Source organism: Lampetra fluviatilis, chromosome 6 (genome assembly GCF_964198595.1).
Source record: "Lampetra fluviatilis chromosome 6, kcLamFluv1.1, whole genome shotgun sequence".
Taxonomy (NCBI): Eukaryota; Metazoa; Chordata; class Hyperoartia; order Petromyzontiformes; family Petromyzontidae; genus Lampetra; species Lampetra fluviatilis.
The window spans coordinates 5,337,348-5,355,864 of record NC_136280.1 but is presented as its reverse complement, the minus strand read 5'-3'; the positions used below and the strand labels follow the sequence as shown (position 1 = coordinate 5,355,864).

Sequence of the window (18,517 nt, the reverse complement as noted above, 5' to 3'; positions counted from 1 at the left end):
GTTACTACTTCAGCCCACCGCTGTGATGGAGAGTAAATCCACAACGTTCACAATATGAGGAGTACGACGTTTCGCTAGTAATTACATCCAGCATCATCGGGCGATTTGCCAGAATAGTGTCACAATCCATCTGCTTCCGGTCTTAAATAGAGCAAGATGACGTCATCCCTGTGAATCCATCAGGTGTAGAGATCAGAGGGGGAGGAGGGAGGGTTTATTGTAATTATATAATAGATTAGTAATCAGCCTACGTGTTAAACTGTTGTTATTATTATCTGCTCGTAACAAGCCGTAAGAGCGCAAGGCAATAGATATGTATTGTCATTAGCCAATCAATGGTGGTGTATTCTGGTAAGGGACTAAGCAGGTACAACACTGCATATTGCGATTGGTTTTGTGATGTATAAATCCTATTTGCAGCTGAGAGATGTCAGTAACACCACCGCAACTGAAAGATGGATTGTGGAAAACTGGCTCAATTCATCAAGTGTTACAGTAGCCAATAGCACATCACCTTTGCTTTAAAACAAGATCTGCGAAAAATATAATCTAACACGTAATCTATAATATGAATGATGAGTAATGTATAAAGATGGCAGCATCAGTAGATAACCAAGCTGAAACATTTAGCATAGACATTTTAAAATGTAGCGACCTAAATGTGATTCATATATTCGCAAGGAAGCCCATCCATTCTGTGTTAAAACAACATATTTAGCATGTCATAATAATAACAAACAATCCAATGATGGACTAAGGGCTCCCCAAAGCCATGTCAATGTGGGGGTTTAATGACCATACTTCACCGCACAGGTGTGGTGAAGTATGGTGAAGGGGTGAGGGGGGGGGTCTCAGGACCAGTTCAAACATGACTCAACACTGATGTTACCCTTGTGCAGGAATCAAACTCAGGTGGTTGGGTGTATAGAACAAAGTTGCTAATCGTTGTACCATTGCTGCACCCTCTTGCAGATATATGGCACAAAAAACGTTCATTTGGATCACATTCTTTTATACACCTATGAATATTTTTGGCCTCAAATCTCCAGGCTTAAATAATAGCTTATTTCACTGTGGTTCCCTGCATGATAAGTAACAATGCATAATAAACAAATGTGATGTTACGTGCAACCCCAGAATAATTGTGTGGTATAAGTTGACTTTTTATTTTTCTCTACAGTGTATGGCTCCCAAATGTTCAATAATATTGAGTCCAAATCATATATCTGCTATTGGATTTGTCTTCAGCAGAAGGCAGGCTTGGATAATGTCCAATTTATCCAAGTTCATCATGATGAACGGTGACCCATGCATATAGCACAACCAAATGATTGTACATCAGCGACTGGAAATTAATGAGGTGGTCTATTTATCGGATTCATTACTTCTTTCTTGAAGGTAAAGAAAGAAATCCAAGGCAAAGCTCCGTATAATATGCTTATGTACGTGATTATACATTAAGGCCTGTAAATGACATGTTACATGGGATTTTAAAAATATCAACGTTACTTTCAGTCAATGCACCCGATGATACCATCGTTATGAATAATTCTCATTGGCAAAAAATATACTTTCACACACTTAATGTAAAAAAGTACCGTATCTCTTTCACCATGCAGGGCTATGTTTTCATGTAAATTATGTAAATTAAATGACAGATATAAAAATTCCCCTTTATGAAAAGGTCAAAAAGAATATCTAATGAAGGGTCACTTACAAAGGCCAAATTCAAACACATAAGTTTCACACTTTACATTTATGGACTTTATTTGGATTAATGAGTTCACCAAAATGACCAAAAAACATAATTTATATAAAATAATCTCAAAGATCACACACTCTCTTTGCTCAGGCACGGTTGCATAAGACTGATCTAAATAGCCTGTATAGTATTATTCTTAGGTTCTTTCGGCAAAGTCACGTATTGTTTCGTCTAACATTCTATCAATGTAAATACATTATAAATGTACGTAATTATATGTAAATAAAAATTTACAGACCTTTGTTAATCCACTTCTGAATGCCTTTCCAAGCACGCTGTATTATAAGAAATGTGTTAAGCGTACTGCAGCACACGAGCTTGTGTGGTTGAGTGGTTAAGCTGGCCAGTGGCGGTTTTGGTATCTGAACCAGCCCAATACCACTCACCAATGATGTCAGACCTGGCCTGGATTCAAACTCAGGACGACAGGTTCATAGCATTGCGTACCAACGACCGTGCCAACGCTCCGTCCCCCCCGCACCTCCCACCATAAAACGGTAGTTGTAAAACATTCTAAACAAAATTAATAATTAAATCTGATATAAAAGCTAATGGTACAAAAACGCCTACATGTGCACGTATTGCCTTGGCAAGCATTTTTCAGATGAGATACAATTTTATTCGTTTTGTGCTTACCGGAGAAAGTGTCCGTCAGGTACAGAGGGTCCTTAACTTGACGAATCCCGCACACGAGGAGGAAGAGGAGGCTGCTCGTATCAGCGGGGACGCCTAATCAATTTGGTTGGTGGGGGAGGAAGGAAGAAAGAGGGAGCCAAGGTTACATTCAGGGTGGTGGGTGGGGGTGCAAACTTGCCAAATGTATGCATAAAGTGTCGCCCGGTGTCCTTTATGTGACGCCATTACTGTATTTTACTGCGCAAAATATCGGGTTGCATTTTGACAGTATGGGGCATAAATCTGTGACCCGCTGACCTGTAACCTTTTACATGCAACGAGAAGGGGGGGGGGGTTGCACAGATTAACTGGTATTATTGTAGGAGTTCGTTAGCATGCCACTAAATCTTCGCTGCAGTAAATTCTGGCACGATAGGGACATTAATGCAATTTACGGTCATTTTTGTTGTTGTTGCATCTTTCACATATGCTTGGCAACAAATGTTTGCCCATTATGTAGGGCTGATGATATTTTTTCTTTAACATAAATCTCTCGCTTGTGATTAAGTCATTTTTTAGCGACGTATCTACTTTGTGGGGAAAAACAAGACGTAAGAGCAGTTTTTTTAGCTGCCCGTCATAATAATCCCAATTGGCCAGGTGGCTGTCAGAATAGGTCAAGTGCTGCGTGGTCATGTTCTTCAATAAAACAGTAAATGACTTTGAATGGCAGAACAGCCTATCCTATATGGGGTTGTGGCTAGGGAGCGAGTAGTGGGGGGATTATTGCTTTCCTCTCTTAACTCTCAGTCTGGGTTTTCCCAGAGCAGCGTTTGGAACGATAACCCCTCCCAAACGCCGCCTCCTTCCCTTCCTGCCCATACTTTCTCAAAAAAGATCAACAAAAGCCATAAAAAAACAAGACCGTGGCAGACGTAAAGCACATATGGGGAAAACATCGTTCAATATTTGCCGTGCGTGCTTGATTGTACTGACATATATTTAACTTGGGACTCTGGCTTCCAAAATGAAAACACTTCCAATAATGTACTCGCCACATCAACGAGCAAATGTGGCATTACACTGGGGATCAGAATAGAGGAGGGTTGGGAACGCTGAACTTGAGGGAGAGCGTGTTAAATTGTCATGCAGATGAAGCACCTTGAGAAAGTATTGAAATGAAATGAAGGCACAAACTGCAATTAATGCAATTTATTGCACACTCCAATTGCCGTGTCAGCTTTTTTCTTCAAATCAGACTTTTTCTTATGCAAAGAATGCATTATTAGTACCCCCTGCCGCACCCCTCCCCTACATTTTTCCTGCGTACTCTATGTGAAGACGATGTCAGACTTTTTAGAAAGAAATTATTTTTTTTGCATCTGATTATGATCACATTTTAAGCACGCAGTTGCTCATTATGATACCCTTTCAACCAGCCCATACGTACAAGTATACATATCTGTGGACAATAATAACATCATTTATTTCCCCTGGAAAGGCTCACCGAGTCTCCAACACTATTTGAGGCTGGTCCTGCATAGTAATGTTTGGTTAATTCCATCAATGAGTGTTTTGTGTGAAGAAGAAAGGAACACACACACAGGAATAAATAAGACAAATGTATGCTTGGATGGGTTTGCAACCCATATGATGTACTTTCATCTCCTGGTCACCATCTTGCAGCCCAGCAGCTTTGAGAGTTTAACAAATACAATCTGATCCACAAACTTGTGTCACAAGTGCTGGATTAAGTGCTGTCTGACGAAAGTAATTTCGAAAATGAAATTGCATTTAAAGCTATAAATATTTTCTACATATAAACAGGGATATTGCTCCGCCACCTGTGTGTCTGCAAATTATTTCAAAGAGAGGTCACCGGGGGGGGGGGGGGGGGTTCCTGGTGAGAGCACTGACCCTGCACTGTTGACATCTCGAGTTAAAATCTGAGCAGCCACTCGTGACTAAAACCGAGTTTGTCAAAAGTAGTGAGTGGATGGTCTCAGACTGATCACCAATCACACTGTGCATATTAAAATCCGTAATATTAAACGAGTTTCATATTCTTAGGTTTTTTCGGTAAAGTCACGTAGGTAAAACATTAAAATTAATAAAAGTAAAATAAAATAAAAATCATGACGTTTCGGAGGCAACACAAGCCTCCGAAACGTCGTGATTTTTATTGCACAATTGGAATAATTAAAATTAATAAAAGTAAAATAAAATAAAAATCACGACGTTTCGGAGGCAACACAAGCCTCCGAAACGTCGTGATTTTTATTTTATTTTACTTTTATTAATTTTAATGTTTTACTTACGTGACTTTACCGAAAAAACCTAAGAATATGAATCCTTGCAGTCACGAAAGCTTCAAATCTAGAATTAAACGAGTTTGACCTAATTTGGGAGCAAACTCAAGCTCTCCCAAGTGACAAACAAACATCCTCTATAGAAGGGTGCAATATAAAGTACATGTCCTCGAGCATACGTAAGATGTGACTTTACAGGGAGTCTGGGAGCAGATCTGTGGTATCTTATTCTGTGGGCTGTTTTATAACAAAAATATCTGAACGGACTTTTCATCTCGTGGTATGATACCAATTGTACAATTGGAATACATTTCCTGGGAAAAATACAAAAATACAGGGTGCTTCAAAATAATGTTAACACATCGTTTTTAATGGAAAAATAACGGATAATACACTAACATGATAACAAATGTATGTTTATAGCTTCAAAAGTCAAAGAGTCTCCACCTGCTCGCCATCATTGTCAACACGTGCCTGGAATCTTCTCCAGGTGGTCTCCAGAGCCAGGAGGTACATTTCTTGTGGTGTTGTTGCAAATTCTCAAAAGTGTTAAAAAAAATTTTTAAGCACCCTATAATAATAAAAAATATAACTGCAGTTACAAATTTAATTCCACAGTACATTGAAACTTTCCAAATGTCAAGCCTCTGACAGATCACTGCAGGGCTGTCTAAAGATTTCACCCAAGACTGCGACGCCAATCTATGAAGTGCACGCAAATTCTGTTACAGCTTGCACTGTTTAACAAAAGAAAGCTACACCACATTGTCCAAATTCTTTAATTGGAAGTTGTGGTCACATAAAAAACAGTATTTCGCAGTTCGCTGCATACCTGTACACGAACGCAAGGGTTAAACATCAAGCTATACGGACAGAAAAATCAAAGAACACCCTACATTCCGTAAAAATACATGTACAACCACGATGAATTATTCATCATCGTACAGCATTGTTGAAGTGCTCCTGAGAATGATAGTGGCCATAGCGGGAGTTTGGCCGTTCTTGCGTTGCCTGCGTGCGTTGTGTGCATACAGAGCTTTGGCTCACCCGAACTACGTAAATGGCTCCTCCAGGCAAATCCAGTGTCGGGATTGGTCCACACACCTGTTGACAAGCGAGGGCAAATAGTTGAAACGTTCATTATACGAATGTAACTTGATTTTTTGTTGTTGCAAAACACTAAACAGCAGTTCAACACGTAGGCTTTCGCGACCAATATCATTCACAATTAAGGTGTTTGGGTTAGATCTCGTGAGGATACATGTGTCGTAACCCTCCACCACCCGACAGAGCCGGTAAGGTTCGTCACGTAAACAACGCGCCAATAAGTGACGACTTCAGCCCACCGGTGTGTTGGAGAGTAAATCCACAACATTTACAATTTGAGCACCGTGAGAGTTTCGCTGGAAATTACATCTAGCAGCAGCAGGCGATTTTGGGGGGGGGGGGGGCACTGCAAGATTGATGTGCCCCCCCCCCCCAGCTCCGTTTGTACAGAAGAATGGCTCCGGCAGAGATTTTTCACGGATTCTCTGCCGTGTAAAATCCGTCGAGTGGCCCTTTCATTATTTTACACTCTGGCGGCGGGGGGAGGGTCGCACTTGTCCACACACACTGCAGTGAGATAGTAGCATGAGATTCGAGGCGATATGAAACAATCTCAGACCTGAAAGTTTGCCTAATTAAAGCGAAGAAACACTTTTTTTAAAATTTACATGATCGTTTCTGTGTGCAGTCGTTGATGGCTATTCTCCAACCACTGAACTCATTCTAGATTTGAAGCTTTCATGACTGCAAGGATTCATACTCTCAGTTCTTTCGGTAAAGTCACGTAGGTAAAAAATTGAAATTAAAATTAATAAAAATAAAATAATAAAATCACGACGTTTCGGAGGCAACACAAGTCTCCGTCATCAGGTGGGACCGTCACAGCCAGATTTGCTGCTTGATGCTCACTTGATGCAGCAAATCTGGCTGTGACGGTCCCACCTGATGACGGAGACTTGTGTTCATTTTTTTACCTATGTGACTTTACCGAAAGAACTGAGAACACTGAACTCATCACGTGTGAGAACCCAGTGGACTCAGCAGCAGCTACCCAGATTCAAACCCAGGATTTGAGCAGTGTCGGCTCAGTGCTCTGATCACCCTTTTGGAGCTGCACAGTCTTAATAAAACCCCCTCTCATTATACCACCTGCCATAAAAGACATTAACATTTGAAAGGGCATGCTCTATGGTGCCAGTGTTACGGTACATGCCTGCTAAATTTAAAAGTTACATACAATTACTAAATTATGATAACATAATAAGCTTGCCTAATGTTTGCGTGCTGGGCCCAAAGGCCCCTGCAAGTCGGCTGGGCAAAGTTCCTGCTTGAGAAAAAACCCCCCCTCTAATATAACAATTAGCTTACAGATGCTGACATGAGGTTATTAAACGTAACCACGTTTGCAAACACTTCAATTGTGGAATTTTGCATATGGCTGTGCAAAAATTTGCACATATATACGTTGAAATTCAATTTCGGGACGATGTAAAATATCAGCTAAAAAAATGAAGACGCAAGGTACATGCGCGATGATACCATTTGGTATTCCGACCTATTCGTGTGCCCTATGGAGGGGAGGTTTTTTTGTCATGAAATTCTGAGGGTGCCACTGAGCGATGCCGAGACGCACAGAGTAGTGGCTTGCAATGCAAAGGAGTGTGTGCACTCTCTTGCTCGCTCACAGGCTGACGTGAAGGTAATTATGCACACAATAGTAGCCGGTAGCAGTTTTTGCCCACTTTTTATCATTTCTAGAATCAACACACCACGAGAGGAAATTTTACTCGATTTGCCGATAGGGATCATATATTTTAAAGTGTTTATAGCATGACACTTAAAGCAAATTAGGATTCGAAACTGACCCTGCCCTATGAGTAAAACCAATCAACCTCTTGGGTTGTAATTTTCTATGGCCAAAAATAGAAAATATTTGGTGTTTGGATTTCTCTACTTATAGCCATAGACTTGAATATATCTGTGGCAAATTTCAGATTTCCAGGCTAACATTAGTCTTGAATCACTGAGTCATGACCGTTTATATTTAATGGGCGGTACATACTGCACCTGAATTAAAACTTACAACACTGGACATTCAGTATTTATAGAATGCACATGTGTTTGTGTGTTTAAGCACACACAGTACGCCTTAAGTTCACCGATTTTATCCACAACGTAGGATTTTACTACCCACAGGCTCAACCGATGACTAAGTGTTCAGACGCTAAATTAATTTGTCAGGATTCGAGTTTAGAAAATCGATTAAAACCATTATCGGTTTAACGTTACAGAGAATGTAGCGGCCCCTAGTGTCTGCGACGCATGGGTAAGCTGAACTCGTTAATACGCACACGATTCAACCCATGTCTCGCGAGCTAAAGCGTCGATATTATTTGATTGGCCAATTCGTTGTGCCGAATATTCCCTTGTTATTCACACACATGCTATCTGCGATTTTTGGCGATCATGTAATGCGAGAAAGTAATGAGATAGAGTGATTTTAATTTGAGGATGCGCATCATCCTAATTTATAACCTATTATTTGAGCTTTAAATCAAGATATCATTTCATCCTTTGAATCTTTTTTTCCATTAAGTTTATGTTCATTATAACCAATTTTGTATGTTTTCGTGTTATGATAATTTTCATGTATTTAAAAGCTTATTAATGTATGTCTTCACAGTAATTCATAAACATGTAAAAACATTTTTTTTTAATGAAAGCCAATATCATTACCCGCGAAATTTGCCTCTCTGGAACGTATCCCTTGCGAACATCGAGGGAATGCTGTACACCACTGCTCGATATACACACAGCACTGCAAGTGCAACACCTCCAGTGTTTCATGGTGCATTTCCTGCACAGTCACGCGGCGGAATTCGTGCGGTTACAAACCGGAGCAATGCTGTGCACGAAAAGCGTCCTCGACACGTTGAACCCTTGTCCTAGAGTAATAATAATAAGAAGAATTATATAAAAAAAGATAAATAACATTTACAGTGTAGATTAGCCTTTAGTCACCTGGATTGATGACCACAAATGTGTTATCAAGGTTTAACATGTTCATTTCACTGCACAATGTTTGCTGACATTCGTTAATACAGATAAGAGATATATCTGTATGGATAAAATGGTCCCTTCTTCCCGTAATCCATCAACCTCTCAGCAACTACCAGGGATCAGCAGATTCACTTCATTGAGGCTTCAATTCCCTTTCCTGCTGTCGGACGAGCAGTTGTTATCGTTTTTGTAGCAGAACAAATGAGATAAAAAAAAAATTCTTATAATTTCTTTAAAGCTGCAATGTAAAATAATTATAACATCACTTAATGTAACCATTAGTGGTGTTATAATGGGATGGCATACATCATTTACAAACCTCCATTGTCATCTTTCACAATCTCAGCAATTGTAATTAATCATTCAAACTACCATTTGGCTAAGTAAACCACTTTGCACACGTGTATTGTACGCATGCAAACTGTCACGTGCCTCATTTGTAAAGAGCTCCTCACAATTGGCAGGTTCCCAGTTCAAACCCTGGTTCGGGGCTGACTCAGCCCATCATCATTCTGGGTTCATAAAAAAAATGTAGATTAACATTTGTGGGGAAGTTTACAATGGTTGCCCTATCAAAAGTCTTGCCCCAGTCATAGGAATGTGGAATTACAGCCACCGGCTTAGGCCTCTCAAAACAAATTTGCCCTTGTCTAATAATGCTCATTGGAGCAGGAAAACACGCGTCGGTTGTTATTGTGCACATTTATGAGTATTCATATTCTTAGGTTTTTTCGGTAAAGTCACGTAGGTAAAAAAATTAAAATTAATAAAAGTAAAATAAAAAATAAAATAAAAATCACGACGTTTTGGAGGCAACACAAGCTTCCGTCTTCAGGTGGAACAGTCACAGCCCGACAGCTGTATCACATACGTGACTTTACCGAAAAAACCTAAGAATATGAATCCTTGCAGTCACGAACGCTTCAAACACTATGAGATCTCTTTTACCAGTGGCAAAATATAGTAGTAGGTTTTTACCCTTTTAAACTGGTACAAAACTGACACCTTCATTCAAGGCATCATGTTTGCAATAACCACAACACAAGTAGTCAAAAAAAGCAAACAAAAAGAAGCAACTCTGATAATGATAATAATATGCACTGTCCTTGAAGTTGATTGGTCCACACCCGAGACGGCTTTCTTTAGAGCCTAGTCCCCATTGGTGTTGGACCAGATGACACCAGAAGGCGTACAGCTTCAAATCCTGAATCACATTTATGAACATTTGAATGTGATCTGGTGCCGTCAGCAGAGTGGCATCCTCCACTGCCATTCAAACTGTGACTTTACCACGATAACTACTTTGCACACATTTATGCATGCAAATTACCCCTTGAACTGCAATGTAATGAATACAGCTCGCGAAGTTGTCATCACAAAGCACAGTCTGCACACCGGGAACGTTTTCCATTTTCGGATTAAAACTGCAAAGGACGTTAATGACTGTGCCACCACTCCACGCCACATCGGCAATTTCCACTTGTAACGCGCATAGCATTCGTTCGCTCTCGAAGGCAGGGTACAGACTCGGAGGCGCGTGGAACCACAGACGAGGAGGAAAGGCAGCAACGTGAGGCGAGCCGGTGCCAAATTCCCCCCCCCAACCCCCCAAGTTCTGCAGTCCTCTACATATGAAGGTGTTATTGGCGATTATTGAGTACAGGTGGAACAAGGTGGGATCCGCATTTTGCATTCTCCTGGCAATCCAGGGGCAGTTGGCACCTCGACACCCGCAGAAAGGAGATCTCATGACATTTCTGTGATCCACCAACGCTCGCTGCCTCCACAGTGCTGGATTACAGGTGTGCTCCACCACCACCACCACCACCCAGCTAGTCATTAGCTGCTGTGAGATACATTATAATATTATCTTGTTATGGTGTCACTAGCACGCACGGTGGTAAATTAAAGGTGTTTTTCTCGTTCCAATCAGGAACTTAAGCGCGAGTGTATCTTGCCCAAGCTTAACTTAATTGCCGGGTTTACATTATGTTTCAAACAAGTCCACAAGTTACACGCTGAGCCATGAGCGAAACAATAAAGGTCGTGCACAACACGTTTCCCAAACAGAATATGGACCTTATGGCGGGACCCCGAGGTCCCATAAGCCCCCGGCTCTCGCATAAACTGCGTTGCGACGCCATTATACGTCTGTTGAAGGCGAACGATACGACTATTCCTCTCGACGAGCTCTACACGATGCGCTAATCAAAGTTTCAAACTTTTGTTTCTTCTGCGCATTCGTCCTCGCTGCTGCGCTTGGACGACACGACAACAGAATGATCGGCACCAGCCGGGTCGCGGCGTTTATGTGCGCGGTGGGACGGAGTGGCCAAAAATAAATGAATTACGATTTTGACTTCCGTTTATTCGGGACCCCAGGGCCCCGCCGTGAGGTTCATGTATCGAACTGCGAAGTGGGGGCCCGGGCAGGTCACGTCACCAGACAGAATGGGCGGCCAGAGGGCAGACTGCGAACCGAGCGGACGGCCATCGTGGAGATGGCGTGACAAGAACAGTTCTGTGTGCAAGGTGCAGCATCACAGGACCATGTCAAGACATGGCAATAGCACTGGGAGTCGTGGAAGACTCATGGCAGATGATAATCGTGCTGAGTAAGGCAGTTGAAATGTTACGCAAGTCCAAAGTTAAAGGACCCATATAACAGATGCAATAGCAAGGTGAATACAAATGTGTCCTTTAATGCAATTTCTAAAAATCCTTTATAAGGAGAAGACAATGCTTCCTCTTTTGTGGCCTAATGCATTCGTGGCTCTTGGAAATGTTTTGCTATTACAATGCCACGCTGTTTTATCCTTGCAGAGTGCAGAGTATAGTAAAAAATGTTTAATTTTCGTCGTCAGACAGCAGTCCTGTTATTCCCTCAGAGGGAGCAACCATCTGCCCTCAGCTGTGTATTTATAGAAAAGCAATGATTTTTGTGTCATTAACTCGTCCGTGATGGGAAGTGGTATATCAACGACTTGATACTCAACCGTGACAAATAACATGGATGGGACCTTTATTTGTTTTTAATTCAGGGCCCTGCAAAAGTAGTTTTTTCCGTCAAAACTTATTTATTAAAACTTAACGCTTTCATGACTGCAGGAATTAATATTCTTTGGATCACAACACAAGTGATGTGTTGTGATCGAAACTACGACGTTTCGATCGCAACACATCGCTTGTGTTGTGATCAAAACGTCGTAGTTTTTTCTTATTTTCTTTCAACCTATATACGTGACTTTACCGAAAGACCCAAACAATATTATTCATGAAAAACTTGCAGAAAAAGATTCGGGTGGAGCGGTGACAGAAGTGGTTAGCTCGCGATACCATGAATCCAGCGACCCGAGTTCGACTCCTGGGTAAGTCGAACATCATTTCAACTCGACCAGCAGAGTAAAGTAAAGTATGGGCAAACAATCCCTATGCCTGTGAGAAGAGCATTGGGAGACATTTATAAAGCAGTGGAATGACAAAAGGCTGTGAAATATCATTATAGGATGGTAGACCTTCATAGGATTGGAATGCTAAGTGACACTATTGTAACATGCAAGAGAGACTTGCAATAAAACTGCATTCCTTGCGTGCATTAAAGTAGCGCAAGACGGTAAAAATGTTGATGTCAACAAGCGTGTCAAAAATGTGTGTATGATAGCAAAAAAACTACACGTTCTTAAAAATGACGTGAACAATGATAACGGGAGGTTCCGTTTTTCAATGAGAGGGATCACTGGTGAAGTCAAATGGCAATAGGTTAAGATGGAGAAAGGGCCAGAGGACCTTGATGCGTGAAACCGCCTTTTATAGCAATGTACAGAAATAGTAAATATAATAAGAAATGCATTTAGTAATTACATCGTTACTTATATTCTGCGTCGTTGTAAAGTATTGCATTGAACTATGACCCAATATCTAACGGATGGTGTCCTTGTCCATAACCATCTGACAGTTCACCGGCATTGTTTCGAGCAAAGCTGACTCTACCGATGAGAGAGTGGATGTCAAAGCCAGTCGAGAGTTTGTGGCTGATGTAAAAAAAATTTTTAGTAGAGACAAAATCACTTTACCCAACAGTGTTGTTGCGAATCGCAACGGCCACAGAGCAGTACTCTCAGAAAGTCACACAGTTAAACTCTTACAGCCTGCACAGTGAAAGCATGACAAAAAGAGTTACGCATTTATGTTTACTATTATTCATTTTAAATGCATCCAAAAGTAGCGTGATAAATTATGCATCGGCTGGAGCTAGAAATTGCAAACATTTCCGCCAACTTCCTTTAAACGTAGCCCATCGTCCCCACCTTATATGATATCGTTCCAAAAAACCCTGCAGTCAAAAACCACGTGAGCCGGCATCCTTAATCAACCATCCAGTACCAACAAGATGCACACGGCTCCTACGTGATCCCACTACAAAGGGGGGGCCCCTCCATTATCTACGCTAATAGGGATGACCCTCGTGTGGATAAGCAACATTTGCAGCCAATTTATCATTTTTAAAAACAATTCATATTGGCTGCGGGGTAGACTCGAGAGGAAGAGAGCGAAGGAGAGGACGGGGTTGTAGGGTGCCAGAGGGAGTGAGGCAAGACGCACGGGGTGTGCGAGTGCTTTAATCACAGAAATATCAGTGCGCTCTCCCGGCTAAGAAGGAATTAACCAGCGTGTGTTTCTGTCCGATCGCGTGTGTATGGTTGGCCGAAGGGAAGTTAATCCAGAGTGGAGTGTAATTACGGAAAAATGTACCCTGCGTTGGCTTCACTGAAACGCGATTGTTGCAAAATGTGGTCTTGAAATTTGGATAGAGTCAACCGCGTTCATGGAGGGGGGCCTTCGGTATTTACGTGTCATTCTTCGTGCAATCCGCTCATTACGTACGCGTCATCACGCTACCTCTTTTCACTCCACAAGATTTTTTTGCGGTGATTTCCACTGGCGATGCACACGATACGCACACCGCGTAGTGCGATCTAGTTCGCTGGCTAAAAAACAAAAAACCACTTTGCGTGCCAATGATGAAGCTTCATAAAGTGATAAAGTGTTCACCGCAGTGTAACGGTGCTCTCAAAAAAGTTTGACTTTCATGCACAATTGATGGCAGGCCACTAGGATTTTGGCCGCAATAAGTTTGGGCAACAAATTTGAAAGGAAAGGCATGACCGGTCTGCTACATTTTTATATGTATTACTGCGCAGAACGGGCCACTTGAACCCAGCATTAACCAACACAGGAGGAGAGGCAATTAAGCATTAAAGGTCATGCTGCTGCCCAAATTGGAAATAGATTTTGGCGTAATTGTGCTATTAGTTCCAGTAAAAGGCCTACCAATGACTGTGGAAGGTTCTTGTAATGACTTTCTCTGGATCGCCTTACACAGACTAAAGAAAGCAGTAATTCAACGTCACCACTGTTTGGGACAACTATTTTTTTAAATGAGTAAATGTGCAAGCAAACAATAGAGGTCAGGCTGAGTTAAATATGTATTGTTGACACTAATTATGTTTTAGGAGCCATCCATGCGAAAAGAAAAACATTTACGAAGGTTTTGTTGTGATAATATTCGCAAAGCGTCGTTTCATAGTTTATCCAAAATTAAGTGTCGTGAGCCAACAAATGGCCGCTATACATTGTGAACGTCGCTGAAATGTTGAGGTCTAAATGGGTTCAGAACCTTTAGCTCGTTCAATGTTAGAAGTGAGAGGATGTAGAGTAGAAATGCTGAAATATTATCAATGCCATTTTTTCTTCTATGCAAATGTTCTATTCAGGACGGTCCTACATCGGAATGTTCGGCCCATTCCATTTACATAATATTATGAAAATGCTCGCACGAGTCACAACAACGAGACAAAACACAGCGACGAGAATTAAATTACCATCAATAATAATGTGTTAGATACTCTCAACATTTATCTGTCAATAAAAAATACTGGTGATTGTTTTGTTGTTGGTAATTAATGGCATACTTTTTTTTAATATTAAACTAAGACAATATATTTAAAAAAACACATCATTAACACTGCCTTGAAACAGAAAATGTGTCTATATGTTCGGTTCACGTTATATGTAAATGTCCCTTTTACAGAGTACAGAGAAGAAGGAGAGATTCGCTGACACTGTTGTTGATTACACGCTACAATTTTGTGGAGCCCTAAAAAAGATACGTGGACGAACGTCGCTCGCTAGATGAACAACTTTGATTTAACAATTCTAACATTTTTGTTTTCCCATAAGTTTCAAGTTTTCAAGTTTCATTTATTAGGTACAGCCCTTGTGAGCCATGCGGCTCTTAAGTCGGTGCAACCGCAACAAACTAAATATGAACACAGAACATCTTAAAGCGACACCAAGACTCAAACAACTTGTTCAAAAGTAAAACATGCATAAACACATTTAAATTTCAAATACATGTCAAATGCTACCGAAGAATTACATCGCACTTTTGGTGATCTGGCATCCTAAGTTTTTTTTTCATCCGGTGTAAGGCCCACTGAGCTATATAGATTTTTTCAGAAGCGACCTGGCCACATATGATAGCTGAACGAAGTGGCTTATGTTGATATTTATAGCAGTCAAATATACTAAACACGTGTTTCTAAATGTGGAGGGGAAAAACCAGAGGACCCAGAGAAAAATCCACCCGGCCATAGGGATAACATGCAAACTCCAAATATATACGGGTGTCAGGGTCGGGCTCGAACCCACGACCTCCTGCATACCAGGCGAGGTAGTTAACATCTCGATGCCCAAAGCGTAATATATATATGTGATACTTCACAAGCTCACACGTATATCAAAATTCATCAGATGTACTGCTTCACCCAGAGGCTCAGTTTCTGGGTTTACTCATGCCCTGGGCATAAAGTGAGGTGGGGGAAAGCATCTCTGAAAATAACATGATGGTGGGGGGGATGGAATTGTGAAAGCATTTTTTTGAGTGGCCCCAGTTTTTGGCCTTTAGCAACTGCCTACCCTATACCACCACTGATCTGTATAAAGGGGTTGCCACCTCTGAGTTACAAAGAAACCCAGACACATCATGGTAAGAAGAAGAGGAATAATACTGGTATACATTTGCACGTGATCAGCAACTTCGTCGAGCTAACATATGTGGCCAGGTGGCTTCTGAAAAAAGCTAAATATCTCAGTGGGTTTTTTCCTGGTAAGATGAACAAAAATATGGAGCTTAGTTGATTAAGACATTTGTTTACCTTTTCCTATACTTTGCACTCTTATCGTGCTTGGTATTGTTTGTTGTAACGTTCTGACCTGCTGGAATCTGTGAAAAAGAGCTTCATAGCTCATCAGATTACTCCAGTGTTAATACATATTCTGAAATGCATTGTCTTGAGTAGTGCATTTGTATTATGCAAATGACAGAAAAAAAACCCCGGAATTTCAATATCCTGGGAAGACTTGCAGATTTCCCAAGATGGTTTTCTTAAAAAAAAAGCTGACATCCTTGGAGAACCAGGACAGATGGCAGCCGAAGCTGTAAATGCTATAACATTGTGTGGAGACTGGTAGATTCCTTGGAGACAACTTTGTTGAATACCTCCAGTCACATCGTCTTGGGGGCACGTCTAAAACCAGCGGGCTCGTCACTTTGCCCAAGTCTCAGTGATGTGGCCGATAACCACCCGATAAGTGGTGCGATGCTGGTGCTGAGTGAGAATGAAGCATTTGACGAAAACAAAATGCAACCTCGTTATTAAACCGAATCTTTTTTTACCCATCAAGATTTTAACAAAAATTGCTTTCACTTACAAATACGAACAGATGGACCATTGGATATTAGGCAAACCCCTTTCTTGTTTTTGTTGCATTGACAATGCAACCTCAGAATACCTCAGCTTGAAAAAATTAACCCGTAAAAACAAAGTTTTTCACTATAAATCCTTTATATGCGTGGCGGCTAGAGTCCTCTCGTCCTCTGGCTTGAGATGGCTGCCACCTATAGGTCAGATGATTGCCTGCCACCATTAAGCAATTGGTAATTAAATATAATTTATTTTTTCCTAAAAGTGTAAAATTTTGGAAAAAAAATTTCACGAAAATAAATTGTCACGCACAACGAGTCTGTGTGCAAAATGTCAGCTCGATTGGATCACGGGAAGTGGGTTAAAAAACGACCGAAAGATTTGCACGGTCGTAAGCGCGCAAGCAAGCAAGTGAACTTAATATAAAGGATTTAAAAATGCATTTGCCTTCTCAGTTAGAAACGCGTCGTAAATGCTGTGCGAAAGAAAAGCAAAAGGACGTTTAACAAATGTTTTTGTTCCGAAGCCTCTACAGGTGTTTGTGCATTTGTCACGAACCTTTATGGTTTATACATCGAAGAAAAATTGGTTCACAACCTAGTCGAGTGCAAATGATATGCAGCATGTTTGGTTAAATGCCTATTACAGTTTAGGGGCCGTCCATAAATGACGTCACGTGATTTTGGACGATTTTTGACCCCCCCCCCCTCGTCACATGGCATCACAAAAAGTCAGACCCCCCCCTAAAATAAGACGTCACACAGCTCTGCACCCCCCCCCCCCAAAAAAAAACATGCTTCAAATCGCTTTAAACTATATAGTGCGTATTTAATGTGCCTCTGCACTCTGATGTTGTAGGAGAAAACATTGATCAAAAAGTCTATTTAATTAAGTAAAACGTGTGGTCTATATTTATTAAAAGTTGCGCATTTTGATGTGACGTTCCATTTATCACCCCCCCCCTCGTCACACATCGTCACAAATGTCTGACCCCCCCCCCCCTAGGTGCGTGACGTCATTTATGGACGGCCCCTTAAAGCGACGCAGTGCTGTTGATGAATGTGATTTTTGTTGTTGTAAATTGTGCTTGTGCACCACTGCCAACGCAGCATCACCAAATAATGTTTAAATGTAGAGGTATGTGATCAAAGATCGCCTAATATTTTGCATGAAATGCATTAAAGAAAATTGTTAAAATAACTAGAAAATATACGCAAAAATGCTTTAAGAATTTTACTTAAAAAGTAGATGCAACAGGAAACATTAAATTGTGTGGCACTTGCCAACAACAACACCAACTACAATTCCATATGTTTGACACATCAAACGTATGAAAACATGAAGCGTTATTTCTTTCCTGAAAGTACACGGATGAAAAACTGTACATCGTTACAAATGAAACCGAGTTTGTTATCTGGACGTGCCAAATACGTTTTGATTTGTGCGAGTACTTCCTCGTATTAACTACACATTCTTAAATTCACTGTTTTACTTTCTAAGCACGGCCGCGTGGTGCTTATGTCAAACACAGAAATGTGATTCTCATACAAAAGGCTCCCCCCCCCCCTCACCCTACTAAATATATTCATTTGTGTCACATCCACAAGACGACAACAACAAAAGCCCCTTCAAAATGTTTACTGCAAGGCAGGGTTAAGAGAACAACCCTGAAAGATGACATCAGAGAAGTACGCCTGCAACTTCCCTTCAAAAGGCCTCTATTTATACCAAGGACACAATCTTTAATTTTCCTGCAAATAGTTTTCCTTGGCAGAGAAATTAAACAGGAAGTGTTCAGTCCTCCGAGCTGAATGACAAAAAAAACCGAATAAAAAAATGATGGCGTTTTTGTGTGCAGTCATTGGTATAGACTATATATGAGATGTGGAAAATAATAGCCATTTTTGTGGGGAATAATAGCCATTTTCTGTACTTTTGAGGCATAAGAAATTAGAAAT

At 40.9% G+C, this 18,517-nt stretch overlaps 1 protein-coding gene across 1 annotated transcript in view; it reads right to left on the bottom strand.

Annotated features, from left to right (window-relative positions):
- The window catches only part of GLT1D1 (glycosyltransferase 1 domain containing 1), a 66,009-nt gene that overhangs the window by 32,864 nt on the left and 14,628 nt on the right, over positions 1–18,517 (bottom strand). Inside the window, exons 6-7 of the mRNA XM_078857577.1 lie at positions 5,734–5,790; positions 2,399–2,491 (exon numbers count right to left, since the gene is read on the bottom strand). Of these exons, the coding sequence (XP_078713703.1) occupies positions 2,399–2,491; positions 5,734–5,790 (150 nt within the window). The remainder of the gene's footprint in view (positions 1–2,398; positions 2,492–5,733; positions 5,791–18,517) is intronic.